Source organism: Conger conger, chromosome 15 (assembly GCF_963514075.1).
Source record: "Conger conger chromosome 15, fConCon1.1, whole genome shotgun sequence".
Classification (NCBI taxonomy): domain Eukaryota; kingdom Metazoa; phylum Chordata; class Actinopteri; order Anguilliformes; family Congridae; genus Conger; species Conger conger.
In genome coordinates, this window is record NC_083774.1 from 21646369 (window position 1) to 21674329 (window position 27961).

The 27961-nt window shown below is 41.8% G+C and overlaps 2 protein-coding genes across 3 annotated transcripts; both read right to left on the reverse strand.

The window, feature by feature from the left end:
• Positions 1 to 9804: 9804 nt before the first annotated feature.
• On the reverse strand, positions 9805 to 10221 carry LOC133112107 (BET1 homolog). The gene has a single exon (XM_061222805.1). It carries the CDS (start codon positions 10190 to 10192, stop codon positions 9851 to 9853), a length of 342 nt encoding a protein of 113 aa, XP_061078789.1. The 5' UTR covers positions 10193 to 10221; the 3' UTR covers positions 9805 to 9850.
• Positions 10222 to 12863: 2642 nt separating this feature from the next.
• On the reverse strand, positions 12864 to 27688 carry LOC133111296 (mitogen-activated protein kinase 6-like). 2 transcript variants are annotated; one of them, XM_061221502.1, is made up of 6 exons: positions 27524 to 27688; positions 20134 to 21315; positions 16426 to 16570; positions 15846 to 16010; positions 15518 to 15719; positions 12864 to 15406 (listed from the first exon to the last, which is right to left on the reverse strand). In XM_061221502.1, exons 2-6 carry the CDS (start codon positions 20686 to 20688, stop codon positions 14317 to 14319), a joined length of 2157 nt encoding a protein of 718 aa, XP_061077486.1. In that variant the 5' UTR covers positions 20689 to 21315; positions 27524 to 27688; the 3' UTR covers positions 12864 to 14316. The 2 variants fall into 2 exon arrangements, with proteins under 2 accessions (XP_061077486.1, XP_061077484.1); XM_061221500.1 differs by lacking the exon at positions 27524 to 27688 and adding an exon at positions 22462 to 22599.
• Positions 27689 to 27961: the final 273 nt, after the last annotated feature.

Here is a 27961-nt window from a genome sequence, read left to right on the forward strand (position 1 = left end):
CTAAGTGTATGATTTCAGAAACTGGGTTCAGAAAACTGAAAATGGAAAATATATTGCCTGTCCTTAATTTTCCAGTTTGGTGGATTTGTAGACATCTGTGCTGACTGGTGGTCACAAAAGTTCATTTTCAAACTTTTCACATTTACACACCATTTGAAATGAAACCATTACTAGGAGCACATTGAGTTCCTATTTTTCTTAGCCTCTTAGTCTTAGGTAATCCAGTGGTGGCGTATTTTGGAGAAAGAAGGCTGTCTCCTAGAGACGACCAACAATGTTGAAGATTTTACTCTCCACTCACGGTAAAGGCATGTTTCTGTCTAAAATGTAAACCGAATGAAACATCACAGTAGTTCTAACTTGTCAATTAGGAGTAAATCCTAGCTTTGCTGGTGGCTGTGAGGTCCATAAGCTGTAGCAGTATGATGGGCCTAGACAAAGTAGACGTTTGTCCTTAACCTGGATCTACAAATGTGCTACTTTCATTCCATGTTACACAATTATTTCAATAATTGTTTCATTCAATAATTTTGTGACCATTCTATTTGCTGAAATATGTTTACGGTTGGAAAAAAACAAACACTTCCATGTAATTATAAGTCAAAGCAAAAACTGTGATTGGATCCAGGCCATAGCCCATCAGCCGGTCATGCAGGCCAAGTAACTGGACGTGTGTCATTTTAAAATGGCCAATAGCTTGAATATTTAGTTGTTGGCCAAGTACATCATACAGGCTATTTATGAGCTATGGTATTGGAAGCCATTTAGTCAAAATCACATTCACAATCGGAATTGCAATAGATATGAAAAGATTAGCCTTGGCTTGGCTAGTCTTGGTTTTAATGGAGTTTCGGTGCTCACCTTATGTTAATTTATGTAATTGGGGGAATGGTTTTTGAGTGCACATAACTTGCTTTTGGTTGGAGTCCAGCCGTTGTCCGCTCTTGGCAGAACGCCGTGTCGTTCCTGTAATAAAACTCGTTTGCTGGAGTTTCACGAAGATCCGACCACGACAAGAAGCCAGTTGCCGCGAGGAATGGCGCTTCTTCAGCTTTCTCACCCTCACCATCTTGAAAACCTCCTAAGTGGCAAATTGTTTTAGTTTTGTACAAGTTTTTTTTTTTTTTTGTATCGTCAGTCCGATTAAACAAGTTGCTTCAATATAACGGAAAACCATCAAATGGAAAAGGACTGAAGACTGGTGTTTTTAGGCCCCGTATGGACCCAGTGACCGCTTTCTACGTCTGGGGTGAGTCCATCTGTATCCCAGTTTTGAATCATGCAAGTTGTCTTATACTGCTTTTCATTTGTAATCGGTCTAAATGTCAGTCTAAATACTGCACATACACCGTTTATATTTGGTAGCCAGTCATTACACACCGCACAAAAACCAGGGGCATGTTTAATCTGAAACCGTTTTGCTACGGTTTCAGTGTTGAACGACATGTATTCTCCCAATGGTGTATAACGTTTTACAACAAGCTTTGAGATATGTTTTGCTCCCGCTTCGTGGGTGTGTGTAGCCCGAATCAATAATGGTGTAGGCCTATGCTTTAAATATCGGAGAACCCCTTCTCAGACGTCAATGGAGCAAACCATGTAACTATGCTCACTTTGCAACGGAAAGTTGAACTGCAGCTGTTCTTGCTACGTTTTATCGGGGCTGCACGTAGCCCAGCTGTCAGCGTGAAACCAAACAGGAAACACGTGAAGAGAGAGATATCGAGAAGACGCCGCTGAGCGAGAAAAGTAGTGGGCGGCAGTGCTACCTAGAAATGACGAGCAATTCCACCGGCGCATTTGTGGCTCTCCAGAGGGGCTGCACAGTGGTCTACACTCAGGTTTAGGGGTTATGTGAGGCTGCTGTAGGCTATTTTTCAACAGTCTAGATGCTCCCATTTGTCCCAGTCCCATCTGTTCATCAGGTCGATATCAAACACATAGTAATATCTCTTATTTATGAATCGATTCGTGGAGTGGCAACCAAAAGTTCACTGGCGAATGACTAGACTCCAAAGGCAATCAAAAATACCTGTACTAAGGTAGGGAATTAATTTGCCTGACTACTCACAAACAGGGATGTCCATATACCTTACTCTTTATTGCGATTTAGGGTAAGTTATAAGACATTGTTTAACATTTAACTATAGTTTTGTGGTCTCGGTCAACATACACCAGGGCTCTCCAACCCTGGTCCTGGAGGGCTACTGGGTCTGCTGGTTTTTGTTTTCACCTTAAAATCAGCACCCTGCTGCGACCCAGGGAACCAGGTGAGGTGAGTTAATTAATCAATTAGAGCAGTTGATTACAGTTAAGTGCAGAGTAACAATGAAAACCAGCAGACCCTGTAGCTCTCCAGGACCAGGGTTGGAGACCCCTGACATACACCATCTAATGTGGTTGTCCACTGGACGTTGACTGGAAAGACAAACCCATTTCAAGTCCAATGTCTGTGTGTGACCTCAATTACACAATGGATCAAATGTGTTATGAAATCTTTGACTAAACATGCAACACACATACAGCCTAAATAATAAGGGCATCTCTCTAAAGATGTTGCTGTGTCATATTTGAACAGGTCATTACACTTTGGAGTTGCATTACTCTTTATATAAAATATATACTTTTTATACAAAAGAACATATAAAACAAAAATGCTATTCACCCCCTTGGTACATCAAACTCAGTGTTATTCTAGGGATGCATCTTCCCTGAAATACCTTTTTTGTTTTCAGAGAACTGCCTCCTTTAAACACCCCAAATAAGCAGCACAATAAAACATTTAACAATGTGCTTGCTGGTTGATATGGACTAACAATAAATTAGAGTACACATGCCTACCCAGTAGTTTTCCCTTGTGGCTAAGGTACATGACTGATACGGTTGGTGGTTCAAGTCCTGGTATAGCCACTAAGATCCCCATTGCGACCACTTCAAATCGACCATTCTAATATAAACTAAAAGTTGTTGCGACCGACCATCAAATGTGATAATCTCTGGTGACAGCGTTCATACATTACCGAACTATAAACTGGCCTTAAGTCTAATCAACTGTAAGTCGCTTTAGATAAGACGCATGTTGATGGTTCAGCCCAATAAAATGTTTTTAAAGACCGGTCCAAGTGTTGGTGCATTTTGGAGCATTTCTGCAGTTGACTTGTACAAAGAATTCCTAAAGCAGGAGATTCCACAGGTGTCCCACTCCATAGTTCAGGATCTACACAAGTATTCCGGGTTTAATTCTCAAATGGCAAGGTTCATGTTCTTTCTTTCTATATTTATTTAATGTTTTCACTGCACTACGTGATGGCAAAACATGCACGATGCACACAAGTGCTTCATCTGATTGACACCACTGACCCTTCTCTAGAACCCTGTGTTCTTTATGCTGATGTCACCGGCTGGGTCATATTTCCTGTTAGACCCTGTTCTGTTTTGGCCTCTGTGCCAGGGGAGGTTTGCTCCTTGCCAAAGTCGTGACAGAGATGAGGGCTGTAGTCGTGTCGATCCCTCCAGGCGGGTTCTCCTCTCTCGCTCATCACACAGATGGCAGCCTGCTGCCGTCCTGCCAGTCTGAATGACCTCTCTGATCTCTTGGCCCTGCTCCCTACATCCTGTCAGCCCTTACCTCCCATGCGTGTCCTCCAGTGGCTCCAGACATGTCCGAGGACCGTGATGAGCTCTTCAATTCTTTTACTCTGATCTGCCCAAGTGCCCTCCAGTGAAGCAGGATGGCTGGTTGTTTGGCCACATAGAGTAATTCAGTCTTGATCATTTAAATTCCAATTGGTCTTTGGCCCTGCTGGAACAAGGCTTCTGTTTAAATTCATGCCTGCAGTTCCTGTGTTTATTTCCTTTTTTTTAAAGAATTGTACTTTGTGAATTTATAAATGCTGATTTTATGATGCACACGGCTCATGTGCTGTGTGCATGTGAACATGGTTAATGTCAATGTCAATGTGACTCATCTCCTCAGATAGACTTGTGACTGTTATTCAGTACAGAGGCCAGAAATGGAAGCCAATGGAGCTGAACCAGGCAATGTGTGGGTGAAACCTCATAAACAGGGAGTTTATTAACCCATGCTAAAGGTAATCAGTTCATATCCCACCGAAAGACAGGGGATTCTCTTAAAGTGTACTGTACCAATAATGACTTATTAACTGGCCTGTTTCACCACTGTTCTGAAAAGAACAGTACACTCTCATGGCCTGTATGAATGATGGTGATGGTTAGTTTTAATGCTTTATTGTCCATTATTAGTGCTGTGTGGCTTCAAGAAGTTGTTCAATATTGGGTCAGTTGTGCCTTTTTAAATTCAACTGCTCTTTTAACCGTAGAAATGAAGTGTGAAAATAGCTCTGTGCTGTTTTGACATATTGGGTCAGTTGTGCCTTTTTAAATTCAACAGCTCTTTTAACCGTAGCAATGAAGTGTGAAAATAGCTCTGTGCTGTTTGACACTTTTGTGTTTCTGTGGTTTTCTTTGCAGCTGAGAGGGTGGTTGGTTTCAAAGACCTGTGAATTAAAGGTACCCATTTGACTTTCAAAAAGGAAAAGCGAGTCATCTCCTTTGCAGTAAATGAGATGGGTGATGGGTAATTAATCGGCAGAGGTCCCTATCAGAACAGAAACTCTCTACAAGAAATTAAACCACAATCGCCCACTGCACTTTTTCATGTGGGTTGACCTTCTTCATAGTTTTAGTTATGTTTTTACTCTGCAGTACTTTTTGAATGTGCAGTATATAAGTATGTAAGCTACAGGTTTAAAAAAAGAAACAATTTCAAGAGCCACATAATATATACACACTCTCACAGACACTGACTTAAAGACACTTGTTTGTACATAAAATCTATATGTAGCCTATATATATTCTCTGGGGATGTCATAATACTGAGCTGATTATCTGGCAATGGAGCTGTTTACTGATTTGGTGCTTGGAGTTGGTGAGGCATTGAGGGTTGTACAGGTATCCATGTTTCACATGCTCCCAATCATGAGAAAGTTACCTGTTGACTTACAGACGGGTGAGTGTGGTGAAAGTATCAGTGCAGGTGGATGGATAAGATTTTCACCCATGTGCACTATATTTCTTTATACTTCATTGAAGGTACTTCTGGCTACATATTCAAATATAAACTTGGAAAGAATTAAGGCTTTATGGAAAGTAGAAACTGGCTTATTGGCAGCAGTTCTTAGTTTTGAACTGGCATCATTTGCAAATGTACTGCAAGTGGTTTCAGTATGCATGAGGTGACAACTACAGGGGTCTTGTGTGCGACAGTGTGCCTGAGGCTGCAAACAGCAGTATTTTCTATGCTGTTATGTTTTCGTTCATCTACCCCTCTACAACCATAAACCCAATATAGTTTTAGCAAAGGTCCGCTACCTTCTTTTTTCTGTTTAATGGTCTGTAGGGGTTTCATGTTACAAAGTAATTAAAAAACGAATAATACAATAATACATAATACAACATTTTTTTTAATGTAACTTTAAATGTAAATGAATTCAGGCCTTAAGGTCACACTGTGCTATAGGTGCAGGCAGGGGGCGCTCCTACACACAGCTGCTGTAGTATTTATGTCCATGTTCCATTTTAAATACAATCCTTTGACCAAAAGAATAAAACAACAATAATGTTAACTACAAACTTGGCAGTGTAATACGTTTTTTAACTTTTTACATGTTAACAAACCGTCCATTCATTCTTTGAATGTTTTTTACAGCCGCCAACGATTCAAATTAAAGTTGCTCATACATGTACATTAGTATGTATGAACTGAGTATGAACACTATATTGCTTTATACTGCATGTATATGTCGATAATTTATACTTGTGTATACCAAGGTAGAATACAGATTTGCTCTGAGAAATGATACAAAAAGCGACACAGAAACTCTAATATAGGCCTATCAGTGTTACAAATTTCCGTGGGTCCTAGTCATCTACAACATCTGCTGCACTCTGTATCACCTTTGTTTCATCTGGATAGCAAAAAAAGCAGACAAACTGCATATTAGGTAGGTAGGCTGCATATTTTGTCAAAATAAATACATCTTAATTGCATCAAATAGACAAGACACATGAATGAGTCATTGCTGATGGAAGCCTTTTGATAATGAGACAAATAAGACTTAAATTGGAAAATGCATGATGGATGTAAATTAGGGGTACAATGTTCAAGACGGTGATGTCGCATCTTATTATTCCAGCCACGTTTGTATCCATATAGCATGTTTAATGGTAGGATTGACAATAATATTGCCTCCAAACATGAAAAACAGACCCTTATTAGTGAGGGGATGATTTGTTTAAAAAGCTTTACCTGCATCCAGGTGTTCACATATTTACATTAGCCAACAAAATGTTATGTCAGAAATTATTATTATTCTACTGCATCTAATGTCTGACTGAGCTGGTAGCTAGAAGCTGCAGTATTAAGGTTGACACATTACTTGTATGCCTCTGTTGCTAGGTGGACCTCAGATTACAGCGAAGCTGATGAATTCACAGTATTCTCCTCTGTGGCCAAGATACCAAGACCTTAAAAACAAAACTCAAGCCAGCTTTGCTGGATTTAGCATATCCACTTTCATGGCCTGTTATGTGCGGGCTGAAATGCGCTCATCTTCACAGAGTCGGTTTGGCCAGAGCACTGGTGCCTGCTGAGGTACGCCATACAGAGAGGGGCTCCAGAGCTTGTTTGCTCTGGAGGGTGGAGAACACTGTCCAGCTTGGAGATTCAACATTTGCTACATTGGTACTGACTGATTGAGTTCTGTGAATTATAACAAATACGATCTAATTCACATTTTATCAATAACATAAACCACTATTTGTTGCTGATGAACAAAAAGCATATATATGAAAGAACATATTCTGTGAGCATGTATTAGATTAAATGGGACATACCTGGTTCACAGATCTTGTCTGAAGCAGTGGTCTTATTTGTGAACTTATTTGTGATTTTGGACCTCTCCTTTAATTCTGACGTTGGCTGATGCTGGTTAGGTTAAATGTAACCAAGTCGTACAGTCAAATACACCCAATATGCAATGTATGTGATTATGGTTAAGGAGCAATAGGTTGGTGTGCTCAGTAGCCTCCAGTGATATTGAGTATGCAGCTGAAAGAGAGATCCATGGTCCTTGAAGCCTGAGTGCTGCTGATCCACTTTTCAAATTTCCCGTCTGCCGATTGACCCACGCTTGCACTCTGAGACCAGCAGGGGAGAGCGGCGTGACATGGGGGGAGGCACAGCAGATCACATTGTGAGGATCAGATGGCTTTTGGGGTGCAGTGGACTTTATGCAGGGATTTTTATCTGTCTGCGCCATCAGGCTTACAGATGTAGCGTATCTTTGCAAACAGAATAGCTACTTTTAATGGCTTTGTTTTATCAGCTAAAAGACAGATGTGTGCAAAAGGAAAGTACTATCAATTTATCGTTTTGGTTCAGTTATCTGCAGAAGGGAAACTTTACTGGGACTTTATTCCGAAGAATATGGATGTTTAGTTTAGGCCTCAAGCTGTGTGCAAATCATGAGAAAATGAAAGAAAAGGGCGGAGTAGATCTTCAGTAGAATTTAATTTATGAAATAATGGACCCGACCAGACAGAACCTTTGAACCCCGCTGCATAGAACAAACAATGCCCTTTACCACTCCCCAATGTGGAGGCACATTCTGAAAACTACAAACCCCATTGTTACCATTGTCCTGCATTATATGTATGCAATGTATTCTTACCAGTGTTCAGCTAATACAATATAATAAAACCAGAGACAGGGAGCAGAGAGAGGAGGGGCGTGTGCAAACCCCCCCCCCCCCCCCCCCAAAATAAAAAAATAATAATAATAAATTCATCCCAGTGTACTCCAGGTGTGCTATATCTCATTATTTGAAGTGCTGCTCAATGCACTTGCTTTGCACCCACATCAGAATCTAGCAAATCCTTTGAAACAGTTAGACAAAGCACTTTTTTTCAGATTAGCTAAAAATACTGGCTTTACTGGCCTGGCAGCTCTGAGATAATTTATACTTGGGTGGTAGAAGGGCTGTTCGACATGTTCCTGCACAACTGAACAAAGTGCACTGTTCACAATGTGACGAATCACCTTCGCTCCAAACACACTCTATTCTTAGAGGAGATGGCGGGGGGGGAACCAAAATGAGCTTTACATCTTTGGCAATCATTGAGGATTGCTCGGAACATTGTCAGTACTTGTCTGTCTATGACATTCTGCCGTCACTATGGAATCCACACTGACTCACTACCCTGCCCATCTGCTGCATGCAGGGTCTACCCATTGAGGCTCTGCCCAATTCACTGCAGTAGAAAAGCTGTAGAAAAGGCAGAATGGATAAATAGTGTTTGATAAGGGCGGCCTGTTCCCCGGTGTAGTCACAATAAGATCCAAACAGCTGTTGGGTCCTTGAGCAAGGCCTTTAACCCTGCATTGCTCCAGGGGAGGATTGTCTCCTGCTTTGTCTAATCAACTGTATGTTGCTCTGGATAAGAGCATCTGCCAAATGCCAATAATGTAATGTAATGTAATAAGGTAGGTTACAGTTTGCTAAGTGGCACAGAAAAGAGCCTGCAGAGTTCTGGAGGTCTTGGGGACAGATTTGACCAAGGTTGACTTGTAGCAGACTAATGGCAAGAGAAAGGTATGGCTAAAAGAGGCTAAAACATTACATTACATTACATTATTGGCATTTAGCTGACGCTCTTATCCAGAGCAACGTACAGTTGATTAGACTAAGCAGGAGACAATCCTCCCCTGGAGCAATGCAGGGTTAAGGGCCTTGCTCAAGGGCCCAACGGCTGTGCGGATCTTATTGTGGCTACACCGGGGATTAGAACCACCGACCTTGTGTGTCTCAGTCATTTACCTTAACCACTGGGTACAGGCCGCCCATTCTTTAAATTGGATGGCTATTTGAAACCCAGAGTAATATGAACAGCTCCATTTAGTTTACTGGACATATAAATATTCAGTTAAACACCCCTGCTGAAGAAAAATATCATATCCTTGGATGAAAGGTAAGTGGTAAGGTAAGTGTCATTTTGGGGAAAACGAGACAAGAATTGTACAGTTTAAGACCGCTTCAAAAATTGTACATTGACCCAAATGTCAGCAGTTAAAAGTAATATTAGTTAATCCCAAAATGTTTCTTCCCTATATGAAATGGTCTATGATGTTTTCCCTTACACCTTTCCAAAAATAGTTTGGCCTATATATGGATAAAAAAAAACAATGTAGCTTTCCAGTGGAGTAAATCCATATTCAAACAGTATCAATACTTTGTGCGGGAAACATAAACTCACCGTGTTCCGAACACCAAGTTAGCTCACCATGTTCCGAACAGTGCAACTTTAATGACTAAAAATAAAAGGAAATACTTCCAGATCAGCTTTGGCTTTGGTTTTGTGTGTGTGTGTATATATATATATATAAAGTACACATACCTTAAGTTTTCATAAATACTTGGTACGAGTCATGTACACGATCCATTTCAGTAAACAGTGATAATAGTGCCCTACTATGACATTATGGTGGGGAACATGTTGCAACCAGAGACTACGAACTGGGCAGACTTGGTCTTCCAAACACAGGGATGTTGTGCAGTTGTTTGTCATTTTCTCTATACTTATTAGTCCAATTCACATCGATCAAAGTGGTTTGAGAGTCAATAAGCAAAAACTACAATTGAATGGACGTTAACTATTCATTATACTTCAATTAAAGAAATGTGGGATGACGTTACAGATTCACATTCATTATAAAAAGTACATCCTGAGTACACGGTCCAGAAAAGCATGGCACAAATTGGAGAGATCGGTATCACCTAAGTTTGATCACCCAATAGAGGACGAAGAAGACAAAAAGTGCAAACAGAAACACGTAGCAGAAGATCCGGGTTTGACTGCCCCTGGCCAGAAGCTTCAGTCTACCCATAGTAGCCCCCAAAAGACCACCAGAAGACTCAAAATCTGTGTCCATATCTTGCAACACTTTATTTTGGTACTTAACTTCAGTTCCAATATCAATTGAAAGATGTTTCAAAGCACTGACTTTGGCTCTTAAACCCTCTTGTAAATGTTCGTTTTCTTCCTCATAAACACTGTATCCACTTGCCACATAATTTCCTGTTTGTGCCCCTTCGCCTAATCCAGCGCGCCTCATTTTGATCTCTTGAAAATGCAGGGAATATAGTATGCGATAGCAAGGTTTGGGTTTATAATATATTATAGAACTAAAGAAAAGCGTTCTACGTGTACTGTGTTCCCTTATTATGTTAACCAACTGCTCATCAGCACCCCGCCTCATTTGTGAAACATGGTGGTGGGGGTGTTTGGGCATGTGTGGGTGCCACAGGCGCTGGCTGGGTTTGTGTTTACTCCTTTACATTGATCTTTGTTGTTGAGTCATTTTGGAGATATGTAAGCTGACGTTCCCCTTTAGCAAGAAACCTTGTTTTAATGAACAAACCCTCCTTACATTATTGAATTACTTCGTTGTACGTTGCTCTGGATAAGAGCGTCTGCTAAATTCCTGTAATGTAATGTAATATAATATAATGAATTATTGTTATAAGAAGAGTCATTTCTGTGACCTTAAATTAAACTGTCTGTTAAGCTCCTACCCCACTGGTCGATCAGTTTCAAAGCCCTTTCCCTTGCTTCTTTGTTGTTGACACTGCTGTTTTTAACTTGATCAGGTCTTGGAGTTCCAGAGTGACTGACGAAAGGGGTCATTGCAGTTGTGAATGAATGCACTCAGGTGGTGGAACAGACACGGTAGAAGTGGTTAGTGTCCGTCAACAAGAGCAGAGTACTCTGTGTTTTGACAGCTGACCGCAGATCGCCATGATGCTGAGCGCTGACTCCTGAGAAACACGATTAGGTTCTTCATGGGCTGACGGCCATCTCTCAGCAACTGGGCCAGCTTGTGTGGCAATTCCCAGTCACTCAATCAAACAGCCCCCCCCCCCCTCAGTTAAATGGAAAAAATGTGCTGAAGCAACATATTGAAAATGCTTCTCTTAGCTTAGCTCCAGACAAGATTTATATTTTCCTTCCTGCCATCAGTCAGAAGAGAAGCACACAAAGCAAGCTAAGGAAGAATAATACTGCAAAAAACACATTTAGATAACCCCTCAAAATTCTGGGAAGGAACTCATTATGGCAGACCAAGAGCCCAAGCACAGAAGCACTGGGCCCAAGCCAAGAGTGCTCTGGACTAGGCTGAATTACAGATCACCCTGCAGCAGGTGGAAATCAAATACTGCTGGGATACTCCCAAACCGGGAGGACATGGGACACCGATGTGGTCAATGTCCTGGGGAGGATTACAGCAAAGTACCGGCCTCTTTAAAACTGATGGGCTGTGCAGAGCTTTCCATTCTTAAATTATATTATGGTGTGCAATTGCTGTTACATTTTTCCTTCCTTATTAGGACTTGAATGAGTTTTTCCAGAACTTTCTGCTTCCCAGTACTTTTACCCCCACAGTCCACCTGCTACCGAGTGTTGACAGGTACTGCCCTGGGACATGGTGACAGTGCTACGGTTTTAAATTTACCCATTTGCAAATGTGTGGAAACATTACATCTTCTCAGTGTTAGTGTGGCGATTTTGAGATTATTGTTCAAATGACACCTTATATTGAGATTCAGACTCAAATGCTTGGGGGAAGGAACAAAACTGAGGCAGGCAACACTTTAAATTTTCCTTTAAACCATCCTCCTGTCCTGTCTGTGTGGTTGGTTATTGCTCACCACTAGTTTCTATGAATAATATTTATGTAAATGAGAGATCTGTTTTTTATTTCTAATAAATGTGCAAACATTTCTAAGAACATGTTTTAACTTTGTCGTTATGGTTTACTGAGTGTAGATTGATGGGCAAAAATGGCTATTTTATCCATTTAAAATTAAATCTACAACAAAGTGTGCAAAAAGTGAAACGGTCTGAATACTTTCTGAAGCCACTGTATATAGTTAGCAGTGATGCCTTGCAGGAAGGAGGCTCTGGGGTCAATCCTGGCCAGCCCAGATCCTCTCAGTGCATGTTTGTATGTTCTCTCCATGTTTGTGGTTTCCTCTCACAATCCAAAGACATATAGCCTAAGGTCTGCAGGTGAAAATTGGCCTCCTTGCCTAACGCAATATTACATGTTATTAAAGTGCATTGATCTTGTCACATTAAGTATTAGTCTGTGGTATATTATTAATATTAGTCTGTCATATCTAGAATAAAAAATTGCATTTCCTTGGAAGGGTTTCACAAGAAATATAATTTTTAATTGGTCCTTCATCAAAATGTATTTGGCCTTTAAAATAATATTGCAGACGTGTGATGCGTGTCCATTCATTATAAATATGACCCTTCTTCGCCAATAAATTAAATGCGGAAATTAAACTGGTAAATAAAATGGTCCCTTTTTTCAGCTGTCCACAATCACATGGCATAACAGTTCTTGAATGATCTTTCTTCCAGTGAAAACCTTACAATCTTGCAGCTTTACCTTAAAATGTCCTCCAACCATTTTTATGAAAACTGAGACACAGACAATACTGGGAACCTTCTCTCAGAACAAAAAAAATAAGAAGGATCCGAGAGGCTACCTGGTTATGTGACATTGCAAGCTAAAGGAGTTCCTATATTCAATTGACAACTACAGTCCCCAACTGGCTAACGTACGCTATCATGTTTCCATACGCAAGCCAAGCGTAACAATTGACACTTATATACTGGGGCTTGCTCAGACAGTTGTCGAGTTTCCCCACAGTAGATTTAATGTGCATTTTCACGAGTGATATAAACATAAGGAAAAAATGAAACCCAACATTCCGCATATTTGCTGGCAATTTTATTTATTTTTAAACTGGGGGAAACCAATGATACAGAAAATTAACTTCCAGCATTTATCCTAAAATGCAAAACAAATTTTCTTAAGTGTTTAAACTACATACTACACATACAACCCCAATTTAATCATGCTTGTTTGGAAAAAAATTGTAACAAAAGCAATTAAACAAACTGACTCACTTACAATGTAGGCTACTTCATTATGTTCTTCTCTACTGTACCTTCCATGTCTCCTCTGTGTCCTGTGGTACATTTCGTACATTTAAACGAATATTAAGACTTGGGTGCATTTTAAACTCCATAATCTCCAAAAGAAAAGGCACCAAAAACAATTTTAAAAATTTGAATGTGTAATTTCCTTCAGGAAACAAATGGAAAGCTTTTCAACTTGGAAAGTGGATAATGAGCATCCCACCACTGAACGTAATCGTACACACCGTCAAGTTGAAGCCAATGAGAATGCCTCAAAGTTTCCAAAGTGTCATACTGATATTACATTTACTTCTAAAATAAATACCTCACGTCAGCTAAAAAATAAATAGATGATTTGTAACACTTTGCCATTGCAAATGTAAAATAAAAGGAAAGTAAATTGCCACTGCGCACTGAACAGATTCAAGGTGAACATGTCTGCAAAGCAGTAGCGTGGCTCAGAGGGTCTGGCTTACAGCTGAATATTACCTTGAGGTAGAGTACACATTTACAAAGTTCCACATTTAATGGTAGCTATTGGCATCATGTTGTTATAGAAATGGTGCAGTACAAAAAGCTTTCTATGAGGTCATTTGGGATTTTTTTTTTTTTTAATGGATAAATTATACTAAAAGGAAAAACCAGCTAAGAGTTGTCAGTGACCGTGTTGTCCCTCTGTTTAGTGCGTGTTCACCGCTTCACAACATGCATTGCCTTATCCCCCTACACTTTCCTTCAGTTCATGATCTTTCTATCCATTACTCTTCTTCCATTATTTTAGTCTACAGTAGACTGTAGAAAAAAAACATGCCATTTTGAATTCAAGCTGGGTGTGCATACGACCTCCAGTATAACTGACTAAAACATCTATTCCCTTACTACAAAAATAACATGTTGAATTATCCAGTTTGTCAAAATAGACTTGCTTGTCTATACATACTTCTATTATAAAATACAATGCTGAATTTCAGAATATACATGCATGTAATTTTACACCATTCTAAAATGTGTAAAATGACAGGGGTTGTAATTACTGATACATTAGCTAATTCCTATGGACTTCATTTACAGTTGTCATAATAGTTTTCCATAATCTGGTATTTTGAAAATTAACTCCTTATTGAGTTACAGATAGAAAAGGTCATTAAAAAAGTAACCATAAAAGTATGAAATGATTCAAGTAAAATATAACCGCTGCTTTTTAAAAAAAAAAAAGAGAAAAAAAAAAGAACTTTCAGTGGGAATTTAATTCAAATGTTTAAAAATGCTGCTGTATGTTTTATGGGCAACTTGAGGGGAACATTTTAAGGGTGAGGGTGATAATGTGCCCTGTATGGACTTGAGGGGTGAATCTGTGGGGCTGTCAAATCTGGGGAGGGCTAGGGTCTCAAACTGCATGCTGAACATGATCTCTCCATTTCTAGCCAGGAAGCCGTCCTCCCTCTCCTTGGCTTCCCGGCACTCAGGCTCCAGCACCTCTTCCCTCCTGCTGAAAAGCCTGTCCAGGTAGCCAGTGTAGACAGTCTCCTTCTGCAGCTGCTCATCCCTCCTCACATCCCAGCACACCTCATCGATCAGGCAGGGCTCCTCCCCGGAGACACTGGTGCTGCCAAAGCTCTCCCAGGGGTTGGGTGCCCGGCCCTCTAGCTGGGCCAGGTTCACCAGGCACTTCTCCTCCTTCTCCTGGCTGACCGACTTGGACAGGGAGCACCGGGGTTCAGGTTGAGAGACGGAGGTGTTCAGCTCGTTGAGGAGGCCCACGTTACTGGGCTCCGGCTGCAGGCTGAGCTTGATGGTGCTGGCAATGAAGGAGTCAAAATCAAAGTTCCGGCTCTTCTCCGTTGCCTTGGCCTTCTCAGCCGTGTCCTGGGCGGTGGCCTCCTGCAGAGCAATCTGGGCCTTGACCAGTCCGTTCTTCTCGCACTTGGACTTGCCCTTCTTGTCAGCTTTCTCTTTGGTCTGCTCCTTCCAGTTGGACAGGTCGATGATAAGCTTGGGCTCATAGTAGTGATTGACGCTGTCGTGCCAGGGCAGGTTATCCAGGTATGAGGAGGAGATGGCCTTATAGTTGCAGGTATGTCCACATTCCAGGTCACAGTACTTGTTCTCATGGTGGTCTTCATGCTGCCAAGAGAGCTCAGATGAGAAGCGGGAATCAAAGGCTAGATCATCTAGGAATTTCTCTCGGTCCCCGTCCAGGTATTTACGGGGGTCCACCTGAACCACCACCTCGTCGGTCTCATCCAGCACCGCTCGGGGATCACGCTGGACCTCGTCTGTCTCGTGGGTGCTGAGGAGATGCCAGTCTTGATCTGAGAGCTGGCTGTCGTGATACCTGAAACAACAGCAGGAGAAAGACATATATTCAGAAACTAAGAAATCATGGCTGATATCTCTACAATGTGCATCTGATAATCTCCCTGCTGAGCAGGCTGGGATTTCTCACCTGTCCCAGTTGTAGATGTGGCTGTGGCTCTGGTCCATCAGCAAGATGTCATCCACCTCATCTTCTATGTGGAAGGGGTGACTGGAGATGGGTTCATCCAACGGGAAAGAGTAGTCACTCATGTAGGGGTGAGCTAAGGCCTCTTCTGCAGTCAGGCGGTCCATTGGACTGAAGGTCAAGATTTTTTCCAGAAAATCCAGAGCTGATAAGAGATGCAAATAACTTGGTATAAGATTACGAATGTCCTATATCTCGAGTGATCTGAACACATGCAAATCCCATTAGCCACATAAACGGTCAGTGGAGGATCCCCCGTGCTGAGGCTCACCTTCAGAGCTGAGCCCCAGCAGCAGCTTGGCGAGAGGGGTCTGGGGCTCAGACATGTCGCTCTTGATGAAGACGGGGATGACGCTGTGCAGCTCCTGCCGGTCCTCCTCGTGAATGACGGGGATGGATTCAAGAATGAGCTGCATCTGCTCCAGCTCATGGGCACCTATTTACCAGAGAAACAAGCAGGTGCACACTAATGTTGAAAACAGGCCGCTGGATCTTTAAATTTAAATTGAGCAGATAAACATGGGTGGCAGGCGGATTCTTTCCTTGTTTTACTTCTTTTTTGCCAGACACGTGCATCGTTTTATTTATATACTAAAGGTTCAATTCTAATATCTAGCCTAACCTTTAAATATGGCACCACTTCCAGATTTCATATTCCATATTTAACTTTGGCTCTTCTAAAGCCTCAACTCCACAGGCCAATGCCTAATGGCGACGACCCAATTTGAAGCGTTTCTGCTGGGTCTGGGTCACTTGTTTTTATTTTGGAAAGTACTCGCAAACCCTTTGCTCAATGAACTCTCCCTACTTGTGCATATATGCGTTGTGAACTTATTTCGGTGACGGCATACCTGCAAAGAGGGTTTTCCCGCTCAGCATTTCTGCAAAGATGCAGCCAGCTGCCCACATGTCGATGGCTTTGGTGTAGTTATTGGGGGACAGCAAAAGACGAGGCGACCTGTACCACTTTGTGACCAGTCCTTCAGACAAATGTCCCTAAAAAGAGTGAAAGAAAGAGGTGTGAGTGAGGTTGTTTGGCTATTTTTGTCGCTGACGTGACCTCCAGTGGCATGTTTGTTCTGATAAGGAAGGGGTGATGAGATGGAGCGGCAAGGTGAATTCTTGTGGTGGCCTGCGAGCACTGGACCTGTGTGTTCCACATGTCAATGCGGCCAAACTAAACCAGACACGTGCTGCCTCTGTCAGCAACTCCCACAGCCACTCCTGGATAATCCATCCCGTGCTGGACCCACAGCCCCAGCCAGACCGATCAGTGACACATATACACTTATTACTGTCAGCAACATATCCAGGTATGTCTGCGATACCTTAAAATAGTGAAAGAAAAGCATTATATTAAGTAGTAGAGACCCGTGTCCCTGAATTAAACTTTATGCCAAATGCAATAAATAAATATAATTACTTCAACTAAATTTAGATAACATTTAAAATATAAAAGGCATGAATGTCAGCAGGTGCTATTAAAAGCCATAGTAATTTCATGTTTGTCCTCAAACTCACGGCAAACATTAAGGTTACGCAGAAGTACTTTACTTTCCCTGGCCTTTAAAAAATTTTTTTACAGGATAACACTTGTTGAACAGAGGTTTCATATAAAAATGCAGTGAATGTCTGCATTTATGCTAAACACCTGACTGAGTGTGTATCAATTAACTTTGTCATTTTAACCATGTCATTTTAGATGCATATCTTCGGACAGGTGCTGCTTGATGAACGCACAGAACTCTCTGTTCAGGTTTGCTAAAGCACAGAAGGTCTCGGATGAGTATGGCAAAAATAGCTTTCCTCCGCCTCAATTACTGAAGGGAACTGCCTTTTGAACTCCTTCTGTTGTCTGACTGGTCAGTGACAGTCTGTTGATGACTAAGGCGTTGACTCACTCCTTCCTTTGAGCAAACACGTGTTGACAGCACTCTGCAAAACAGCACTTTCTCTGAAAAAATGGGATGGTCAGAGAAAACTGGTTATTTCCTCATTTTCCTCCTTCCTCTAACAGCCACTATTATGACCAGAGGCAAATCATTCTGAATTATCTGAATGGGAGCAGGAAGTAGCCCAGAACACTTCTGAATATAATCGAGCCAAAGTTAAAGAAAGGCAAACCCTTCAGACTGGCAATCTTTGGTAATCTAAATGGAGCTGCATTCTTTTTGAAGTATTCCAAGTTCATACTCGATATCATACAAATGAAATGCTATAAATGTGAACCTCTTTAACTGTAGAACTTCTTTCACATGTCAAGGGCATTTTAAGACCTTGGTGCAACTAAACAGTTGCCAAGACAAGTCAGCTAAACATGCATACATAAAACCTTTTACTTAACTTTAAAGCCTCTGACAATCCATTTGAAGTGACCTGCTTCTGATAAGGGGGGGGGATTGTTCCCAATTTGGCTTGAAGGCAACCCATTCAAGACACATACTTCTTCCCATAGCAAACAAAGGTGAGCCCCACCATGAAGTAAACATTCAGAAAGAACTGGTTTCCAGATTCTAATGAGCACACATTCTAATGTAAACCTTGCAATTGCGCTTCGGCTGACCCCTCAAGCATAATAAGTGCAAATTCCTGAATGTGTGCCAGTGAGCAGCGTAGAAGCGAATGGCCGATCTTTATTTAGAAACTGAGCCCATTCAAAGAGCATGCCGCTCAGCTGTCCAGACTGCCACCATCAACACTTGATTTAATGGCACAGCTTGCTGTGGAAAGCATCAAACTCTGACTGGAGTACCAGCTAGGCAAAAATCTAACGTTTGCTCTTGTATGGTACCATAGGCCCTCAGGGCCCCTCAATGCACCTAGGCCCCTCACTGCACCTACTCCATTCCTGCATGTTAGGGCATTATAGCACCCTGAGGGCTAAAGGACACTGACTGCAAGCGGAGAATACTGATGGGTCCTCCGACTGACCCAACCGCTTTACGGAACTGCCCTCACACTTGGCCCAAATGCTGGTCATGCCTGCAGAGACAGGCCGAGGGATAGCTTAAGCCCCTTTCGTATGCATCTTAACCTGCAAATGTTCCATTACTTTTCCATGCCGGTGTCATGTGTGAACGGGAGTCTATTTTCCCATGGAAGATGTTCCTCCAATTTGCTGGATCAGGACGTAGTGAGATTCATGGAAATTTTCCAGCATGGCTCTAGTGTCAACAAAAGCAGCAACATTCCCAGCTAAAGCATGCAAAAGGTTACAACCTTTTTGCACAAGACCTTCCGTTTCAGGCACCATTTCTTTAAGTAGGCCTACTTACTAAATCTGCCTTCTCAACAATTCTTACACAAATATCATACTTTGCATATTGAAGCTATTGGAGCTTTTTTTTTTTAATTGTTATTTATTTAACTGTGCAAATCTGTTAATCATCCATGTCAGGCTCTTCCAGTTTTGTGTAGGCCAAATATCAATGGCAGATATAGCTAACTATTTAATTTGGCTAACACAATTATTTTTCTTCAATTTTACCAAAAACAACACCGGCAGCAAGTATTGATTTTTATCTGATAAACCACTCTGAACCTTCAATATCCAACCACCAAACAGTGAGAACTTGCTGCCGTGAATAACAGTGGGACTAATAAAATTAGCATGCAATATGCAGCCTATAGCATGCTGTAGGCTACACACTGCGATCTCAACTTTACTGGAAATCCTTTATGGGACAATCAAAAGTGTGTGCTGCTACACCGTTTAATGCCTTTCACGGTTTTTAGTTGGCAGGACAGTGGGTCTTCAAAGAAAAGGACCAAACCTGTAGCAATTACATTTAACAGGAAAGGCAGAGCTACCATTTCAACACTTAAGGGAGGTGACACCATTTGGAAAACCAGTTGACCGAGTTTGCAGCTGTTGTGGAAATCGCTGGGAGGTGGGAGGATCAAGGGCTCTCAGCCCACTGGATGATCACTAATTCAAGACACATGTGGCCTCAGGCTGCCATACAATGTAGCTTTGGAGACAAAAAGCCTCGAGATTGCGGAATTAGTACAGCAGCTATAAACAACCACAACATAGTTTTGAAGACCCTTGGCTATTTTTTTGCCACTTGGAAAAAGCTGGCAAAGAAACCTGAATTACTTGAAGCTTGTTTAAGGATGATCCCCCTCAAAAAAGATTCTACAAGTACTCCAAACCAGTAGTCTTGAAATACACCTTGTTTACTACAGTACCAGGATGTTGCCATCCATAATATAAACTATTCCTTCCTCCAACAGGAACTACATCCTCATTCCTCGGGATGGAAAGTTCTGGATTTAGCCGTTCCTGTTCTCATCAAAAAGCGAAGAATCAATCTTTGCTATTGCAGCCAGATTTCATTCTACACTACACAACTGCACACATCATAGGTTAGCGTGACAATTCTTTTATCGCCCTAAGCTGTTCACCCAAGATCAGTTTACCTACTGCCCACTTTATTCTAATCCCCAGTTAACATTAAGGTGAAGCATTATGCTTGTGGGAAGAATTATTCTATGCTTCTCAACTCATTCAAAAACAAACATGGAAAAGAGTCACAAGCAACAGTATATAAGCTTACCTTGTGGGAGTAGTGTGGGTCCATGATGCGAGCCAGGCCAAAGTCTCCGATCTTCAACACCAGGTCCTCGGTGTTGACGAAGAGGTTGGCTGGTTTGAGGTCCCTGTGCAGGACATTGGCTGAATGGATGTATTTGAGGCCACGGAGCAGTTGGTACATGAAGAGGCGGGCGTGTCCCTCCGAGAGGGGCCCCCGCTCCAGCACGTTGCGCAGGTCCGTCTCCATGTACTCTTGAACGATGTAGACGGAGTTGACCTCTGTCAGCGAGCTCACGTCCTCGGTCAGCTGCCTGCCACTGGGGCCCATGGTCTCAAACACCTTGACAATATTGTCATTATCCAGGCGTCGTATAATCTTGATCTCACGCAGGGCATGCTTCACGCTCTGGGGGTCAGTGAGGATGATCTTCTTCACTGCCACCCTCTTGTCACAGTCCATGTCCACGGCAGAGAAGACCAGACCATTGCCACCATAACCCAGGGGGTTCAGGTCCATGTAACGGGGGCCCAGATCAAAGCCATGGATATTCATGAGACTCTCAAACTTCTCTGCCATTTTCTCTAGCAGAGTGGTTTTTATGTTTGTGGTTTCACGTCTGTGTTGAGGAGATATGAACAGCGTTTTTTTTTTCTTTTGATTCTTAACAAATTGACTTTTTATTTAAAAAATATGCATGTACGTATGCTAAACAGTCACTGAAGCCTGCAGTGACCCTGCCTTTTTTCCTGTGGAATACTTGGACAGCGCTCTGATATATAGGCAGGCTATTTTGTCATGGTTCACTAGATCCAAAGGTTGAGTTTGACTGTGTTGACAGTTTCCTTTTAATTTTTATTTATATTTTCCCCTTGAGCTTGAAAGTCTAAAATGGAGTAACTTGATGGTCGAGGTTGCCTGAATAGCTTGAAACAGGAAAGAAATGTCAAAGCCTCCGAGATCATTGTTGCAATATGGACACACACGGTGTATGACTGGTCCAAAGAAGTGCCATTTCACTATCCAAATTATCACTGTAAAATGTTTTCCTAAGTAGAGCTGTATATACGTTTTCAGTTGGATATGCTTGATCAATAATTTAGAGTGTGGCTGTTGATATTACGCTGTTCTTCCCTTTAATGATCGGGTGGCTCAAGCTCACCACAGTCGCAATCAAAACAGTCTTCCATTTTACATTAGGGTAACCTGAAACAAAAGGGGAAACGAAAGGTGATCAGGAATGAAGCATATAACCTGTGTCATTTATTAGTGAGTTGTCACCGAAATTCTGCACTTTCAGAACAGACGTGGTAACTTTACACATATGTACATCTTGCAGGACATGGGCAGGATGTCCACTACTTAAAACCAGGGACTATATATAGTAGGTTTCGGTAAAGTTTGACTAGCAAGACGCAGTGTAGCTAATGCTATTAGCTACCTAAGAATTACACTTGCGGTAGCCAACGTGAATGCCTAGGCCCATTAATCTTTAGCTGGAAATCGAGCGTTTATTATTACTTTGCTATTGCTTTAATGAGATGTTGATATCAACGGAAGAAAGGTGCGCATATGCTTCAAATAAAACATTTTAGTTATCGCGTAGCTAGCCTTTGTGAGATTGTTTCAACAGAGATTGCTATGATTTTACCCAAGTTAAACTGTTTGCCAATATTCGTCTCTGCGAACGACGTGCCAAATATATAAATAACTGCTAGTAGTAAGTTAGCTAGTGGTAACGCTACTCACTGCCGGCCGGGTAAGACAGGTGACGTTCTTAGCTAACTTAGCTAGCTAGCTAGCTAGCCAGCCAGCCAGACAGCAAAGTAACTTAGCTAAGGTGAAGTTTGCGCTAACGTTAACCAGTTTTAACTATAGTTAGCTCACAAAAAATCCTATACAGGGGTTCACAGAGAACGAAGTCGGCAATGGTACGAAATGTCGCAAGCCGGTAAGCATTTTTACATGTACAAGCTAACGTTAGCGAATGTAGCCAGCTAGATTTCTCGCCACCTAGCCCGGTAACGTTAATAAGATTGGTGATTGAGACCACCCGAATTGGATTAACGTTAGCCAATGATAACGAGACAGCTATATGGCGAACTAGTTCGCGGGCTATTCATACATTTTTACTAGCCGAGACTAAACAAAAGCGTCTGGCGTTACTACCGCAGTCATTGCGAAAATTACTCGACACAAAGAAAGTAGTCATCGTCAAACACTGAAACGAACAAAAACAGATTCTAAAGCTACATGTAACGTTAGCTAGCGAACCAATCCACTCTAATTACAATTTGTGAAAGCAAATCATTTGGTCTATGTGACGTAGTCATAATCAAATTCCTTACTTACTTTTCGCATTCGTCTCATTTCAGAAATTTTCTACCCGTAATTAGCTTGGTCTGTGCTCCGCTCCCCCTGCCTTGTGAGTCTCCTGCAATCGCCATTGACGACTGTACCTAATGTACTCCCCCAGAAGCTGCGTCAATCGCGCAGTAGTAGGAGTGGCTTGTATGGAAGTATAGCGGTAAGTTTAAAATTATTTTTATTTGAAGCATATCCACACCTTTCTTCCGTTGATATAAACATATCATCAAAGCATTAGTCCAAAACCTCATATTGGAAGGACTGCCAACAATACATACATGCACGCACACAGAAAAAATAAAAGCAATTGTAAATAATGGTGACAAATATAATAAACTTAAGTGTGACGGGTATATAAAAAAAGTGTCCCTTGAACGTTGTTTATTTTTTATTATTTTATTTGTTGAGAATGGAGGGGGGTGGCACAGATGGTGCAGTGGTTAGTACTGCCACCTCACAGCAAGGAGGTCCTGGGTTTGAATCCCCGTCGGACAGGGCCTCTCTGTGTGGAGTTTGCATGTTCTCCCCGTGTCTGCGTGGGTTTTCTCTGGGTACTCCGGTTTCCTCCCACAGTCCAAAGACATGCACGTTAGGCTGATTGGAGAGTCTAAATTGCCCGTAGGTATGAGTGCGTGAGTGAATGGTGTGTGTGTGCCCTGCTATCAACTGGCGACCCGTCCAGGATGTATTCCTGCCTTTCGCCCAATGTATGCTGGGATAGGCTCCAGTCCCCCTGCGACCCTGTTCAGGATGAGCGGGTTAAGATAATGGATGGACGGATGGATGGAGAATGGAGGGGTCAGTAAGAAGGGTAATGTGTGCAGTTGCCAGGAACTGGTTAGTGTCTTTATCATTGGTAGATTTTTGAGCATGAACTGCTCATTTCAGGTCCTGTCATTGGCTTCAGGTCAGGAAATAGTCAGGAATGTGAAAGCCACTCCAAAACCTTAATTTTGTCCTTTTCAGTCATTCAGTAGTGGACCTGTGTTTGTGTTTTGGATCATTTGTCCTGCTGCATGACCCGATTATGCTTCAGCTTCTGCTCACAGACAGATCACCGGACCTTCTCTGGTTCAGAGCCAAATGCATGGTTCCTTCAATCATGGCAAGTCATCAATCATCCAGGTGTTTTTATTTAATTTTTTTATCTGAATTGACAATTGATGGTTGTCTTGGTTAACAGTGGTTTCTGCCTTGTAACACTCCCTTGAATCCAATTTTTCCCAGTCCCTTTCTTATTGTGGAGTCGTAACCATTGACCTAAGCTGAGGTTAGGCCTGCAGGTCTTTGGATCTGTGACTTCCTGCATGAGTTGTCGCTGCGCCCTTCAACAAAAATGTTGGCAGGCCGGCCACTCCTGAGAAGTTTTGCCACTCCATTTGGAGGCTCTTTCTGTGTCTTCTCCATTCAGAGGCTCTCACTGTGGTTTGGCGGTATCACAGAGGCTTAGATTTGGCTTTGGAGTAGCCTTGTCAAAGTCTTTTTTGAATTAAAGCTACAAAGAAGAGTGGGCTAAGATTCATCCACAGTGATGTGAAATAAATTCATAGGAAGATTTTGGTTGCAATTATTGTGGCTAAAGGTGGTGAAACCAGTTTTAAGGGGGCAATTTTTCACAGGGGTGATATGAGCGTTCACTTTCTTCCATTAAATGCATTAAATGGTTTTGTATTTTATCAGGTTCCATTTATCCATTCCATTTCTCAGGTTCCATTTATCTTATTGCGTTTTGTCTAAAGATCTGAAATCATTCAGTGTGACGGAATCAGGAAAAGGCTTGTTGAATTCAATTTAATACATGTGATCCTCATAATAATATTTTATATTAAAAAATATATTAAAAAAATCAGTGTCCATGTGATTTGATTTGAAAATGGCATCCATCTGTTATGGAATGAGTGGAAAATATATCATTTCCGAAAGCAGAGAACTCAATAATTTCGGTTTGCTGCATCATGGGTTCATGAAAACGATCAAAATATTCTTCTGTGAAACCAAAATCTGTGCTGAGCTGCCTTTTGGCCACAACAGACAGCAATGCTATGGCTACCATGAGGAAATGGTGAAATTCATTACCCATTCCCCAGCGAATGAATGAAAAATACACAAGCTCTGCACAAAGGCAACAGCTGGGTCTTTCAGTGCATCAGTGCAGACAGACCATGTGAGAGCCCATGTGCCTGGGAATGCAGCATAGTGCTGTCTAGTAACCACTGGAGGAGGTGTGTGTGTGTGTGTGTGTGTGTGTGTGTGTGTGTGTGTGTGTGTGTGTGTGTGTGTGTGTGTGTGTGTGTGTGTGTGTGTGTGTGTGTGTGTGTGTGTGTGTGTGTGTGTGTGTGTGTGTGTGTGAGACAGACAGAACTGGCCAAGAGCTGCTGCTGGATTTAAAGCTGAAGTCAGTACAAAACCTACGACTGAAAAACAAACAATGAGGGTAATGAATGGTCTAAATCTCTGTGTTTTGAATTCCTGAACACATGGTTGCTTTGTCAAATTGTGTTATTGCAATAAAATGGAAAATACTGACTGAAAATGAGGTAGTATATTTCTCTCCTGGCCATGTTTAAAACGTATGGTTATTTTTCACTTCACTCACTGGCAAGGGCCAAGCTCCAGTTGCATAACGGCTTAATTGCCCTCGGACTCCAGTCACATTTTATGTGCTCAACACCTTTAAGATGGGGGTCCAGATAGGTGACAAATGAGGTGACTATATTGGAGGGATGAGAGAACCATTCAGCAGGGAGTTTGAGGTGGCTACTCTAACATTACATAACATTATATTATTGGCAGACGCTCTTATCCAGAGCGACGTACAACAAAGTGCATACCCATAACCAGGGATAAGTGCGCTGAAAGACCCTAGAGGGAAATACAATTTCAATTGCTACCCGTTTAACAAACAAGTGAACAAACAACAAAGCAAAAGTGACCAAACTTAACTATCTAAATACTGCTTACCTAGCCAACTAAAAATACCGAAACACAAAGTAAATCACAAGGACAACAATTAAGGTTCACAGGGAGGTAGGGAGGGATGGGGAGAGGTGCTGCTTGAAGAGGTGCGTCTTCAGTTTGCGCTTGAAGGTGGGGAGAGATTCTACAGTTTAACGTTCTTCACACTGGCTGTAGAGGGGGGTGCATCGCACTCACAGGCCCTTTTAGTCTGACGGGTCAGCAGATGCTAAAATACCAGACACGCTTTGAACAGAGCACCTGGGCTTGTGCTTCCTTCTCAAATGCATTTCTGAGATGACGCAAGTACTTTCTTGGGAAAAACAATAGTGCTGAACTAACAATAGGGATGTCTCGTATGGGGTCAGTAGGATTTATTATGTGTTGGATACCATCCATGGTGATGAACAGCAGGTCCTTGGGTGGCTAGTGACCATACAAATCCGATATATCTGATAACATGCAGACATTTTTTAATAATCAAAACATAGTACCCTATACAGCTCTTTAATGCATTACGCATTTTGAGTGGTGAGGGGGTATCAGGTTTGAAGGGTTGCTGAAATGATCCTTTGTAATTATGGGCTCTTGTTCCTCAGGGGATTGATCTCCAAAGATGAAGTTGGGCGTACTGCTCTCACACAAATTGGCTTCAGTTGATTTGCATTGGTTGTGTCGGTTTTATGCGTGCCATTTTTTTCCAACATGTTCTTCAAAATATCTCCTTTCTGCTCCAATGGAAATGTTCAAAAATTACTGTTACAGCTAAGAATAGCCTAGGCTTCTGTTTAGATAGTTACATTAGCCCTTAATGTATGTGTGTCAGTCACATGGTGGAAGTTCATGTCTGCATTATATAAGGGCTGGAGTGAGAATCTTGTTTGGCAAGCTATCATTGGTAGACCAACCCAAAGGATTTGCCATTGACAAAGCAGAATTGTGCTGACTGTTCATGTTATTTGGGATTCTTTGGGTATTGTTATTCACTGAACTGTACAAAATGGTAAACTTTAGTGTTCCACAGTGTATGGTTTATAATCTTTGTGAATGACTGACCTTATGCACTTACACTGGCTTTTTCTCAGAACTGGACCACATTATTTTGACTTTTGCTGTAGGTTTCTTGACAGCCTTTGTGCTAAAATGTGTATGGACTGTATGGAGTGTGCAGTCCATGACTTCTGTATTTCTTCTTATTTGTTTTGTTTGTGAAATGAAAATGAATATATTTATCTTTGAATACTATGCAGGCTTATACCCTATAGAGCAGAGTAAAGGTTCTGTTTTTGTTCAATATGTGCACCTTTGTCTGTTACTCACTACCCTGTGTGGGTCGCTATAATCTGACATTTGTAGCAATACTTTGTTCTTATGGTTTTGACTGAAGTCTTAATCAGTGAATTTATGTACAAATGTATGTTTTGAATACCATAACAGTGATGGAACAGACAGTTAAATTGGCATTATTTGTTAGTTTGTCCATCTAAGAGGCATGCATTTGTTGGAAGTTTCAAGCCACGTACGTTTATATGTTGATGTTACAGTACTTGGTTCTCAAGCCCTATGTACACAGGTTTCATTCCAACCACAACCACTGCAATCCCAGAATTTAACAAGCTCTTAAATATGCTTTTCATGTTTTGAGGGATTAATTACCCACTTAAATCACATTATGTCAGAAATGGCTGTGCATGCCATCAAGAATAGACATTCTTTTATTCACATTGTGCTACATTGCAAATGATTAGATAGAGGGAAAATAAATTAATCAATCAAATTAAGGTCAATCTTCTGGCTCATAATTGGTGAGTGTGGATACTTTGCCTCTAAAATTAACCATTTAGTACATAATGGAAAATTCAAAGTCAAAGCAAAGTCAAAACCTGCATAGTGTTGACAAGCTTAAGGAAAAATATGCAAGAACTTAAGTACATCCTTCAACAACCTTTAGAACCACTGACTTAGACAATATCATCAGCAGTATACAATCAACTTCTGTACACTTGTTATGGTCAACAAAAAGAGATTTCGTAAAACTATTGCAGGATAACCGCCTTCAAGCAGGAAACATAAAAAGAATGATGTTACATACCATGGTTGGAATCCTTCATGAACCTCTGGAGTCACAGGGAATGTAATAGTCCGTGTAATAAGGGTGCTGCGGAAAGACGAATGTCAGTGCTGAGCCTGCACCGCGGGCAAGGTCCGGCGGTCAGACGGGCAGGGGGAGACTTGCAGAGCTGGGGCTAGTCGTGCAGCTCATTCACAGCTGTTTCTGCTTTGTGACTCCATGGGGAGTTAATATAGTACGCAGGAGAAGGGGAGGAGTCTGCTCCGGGTATGGCTGGGGCTAGCCGGCGTTGACACCGGCCCTATCGCACACTGTCAACACTCCCCTCACACTGCCTTGTGCAGCAGAGAGTGCTGAGCTGATGATCCGGTCCGCCTCAGCTGTGCACAGACAGGGGCCCAGAGAAGGCAAAGCGCCTGCTTCTCAGCTAACGGGTCCGCTGTCCCTGCTGCGTGCTCG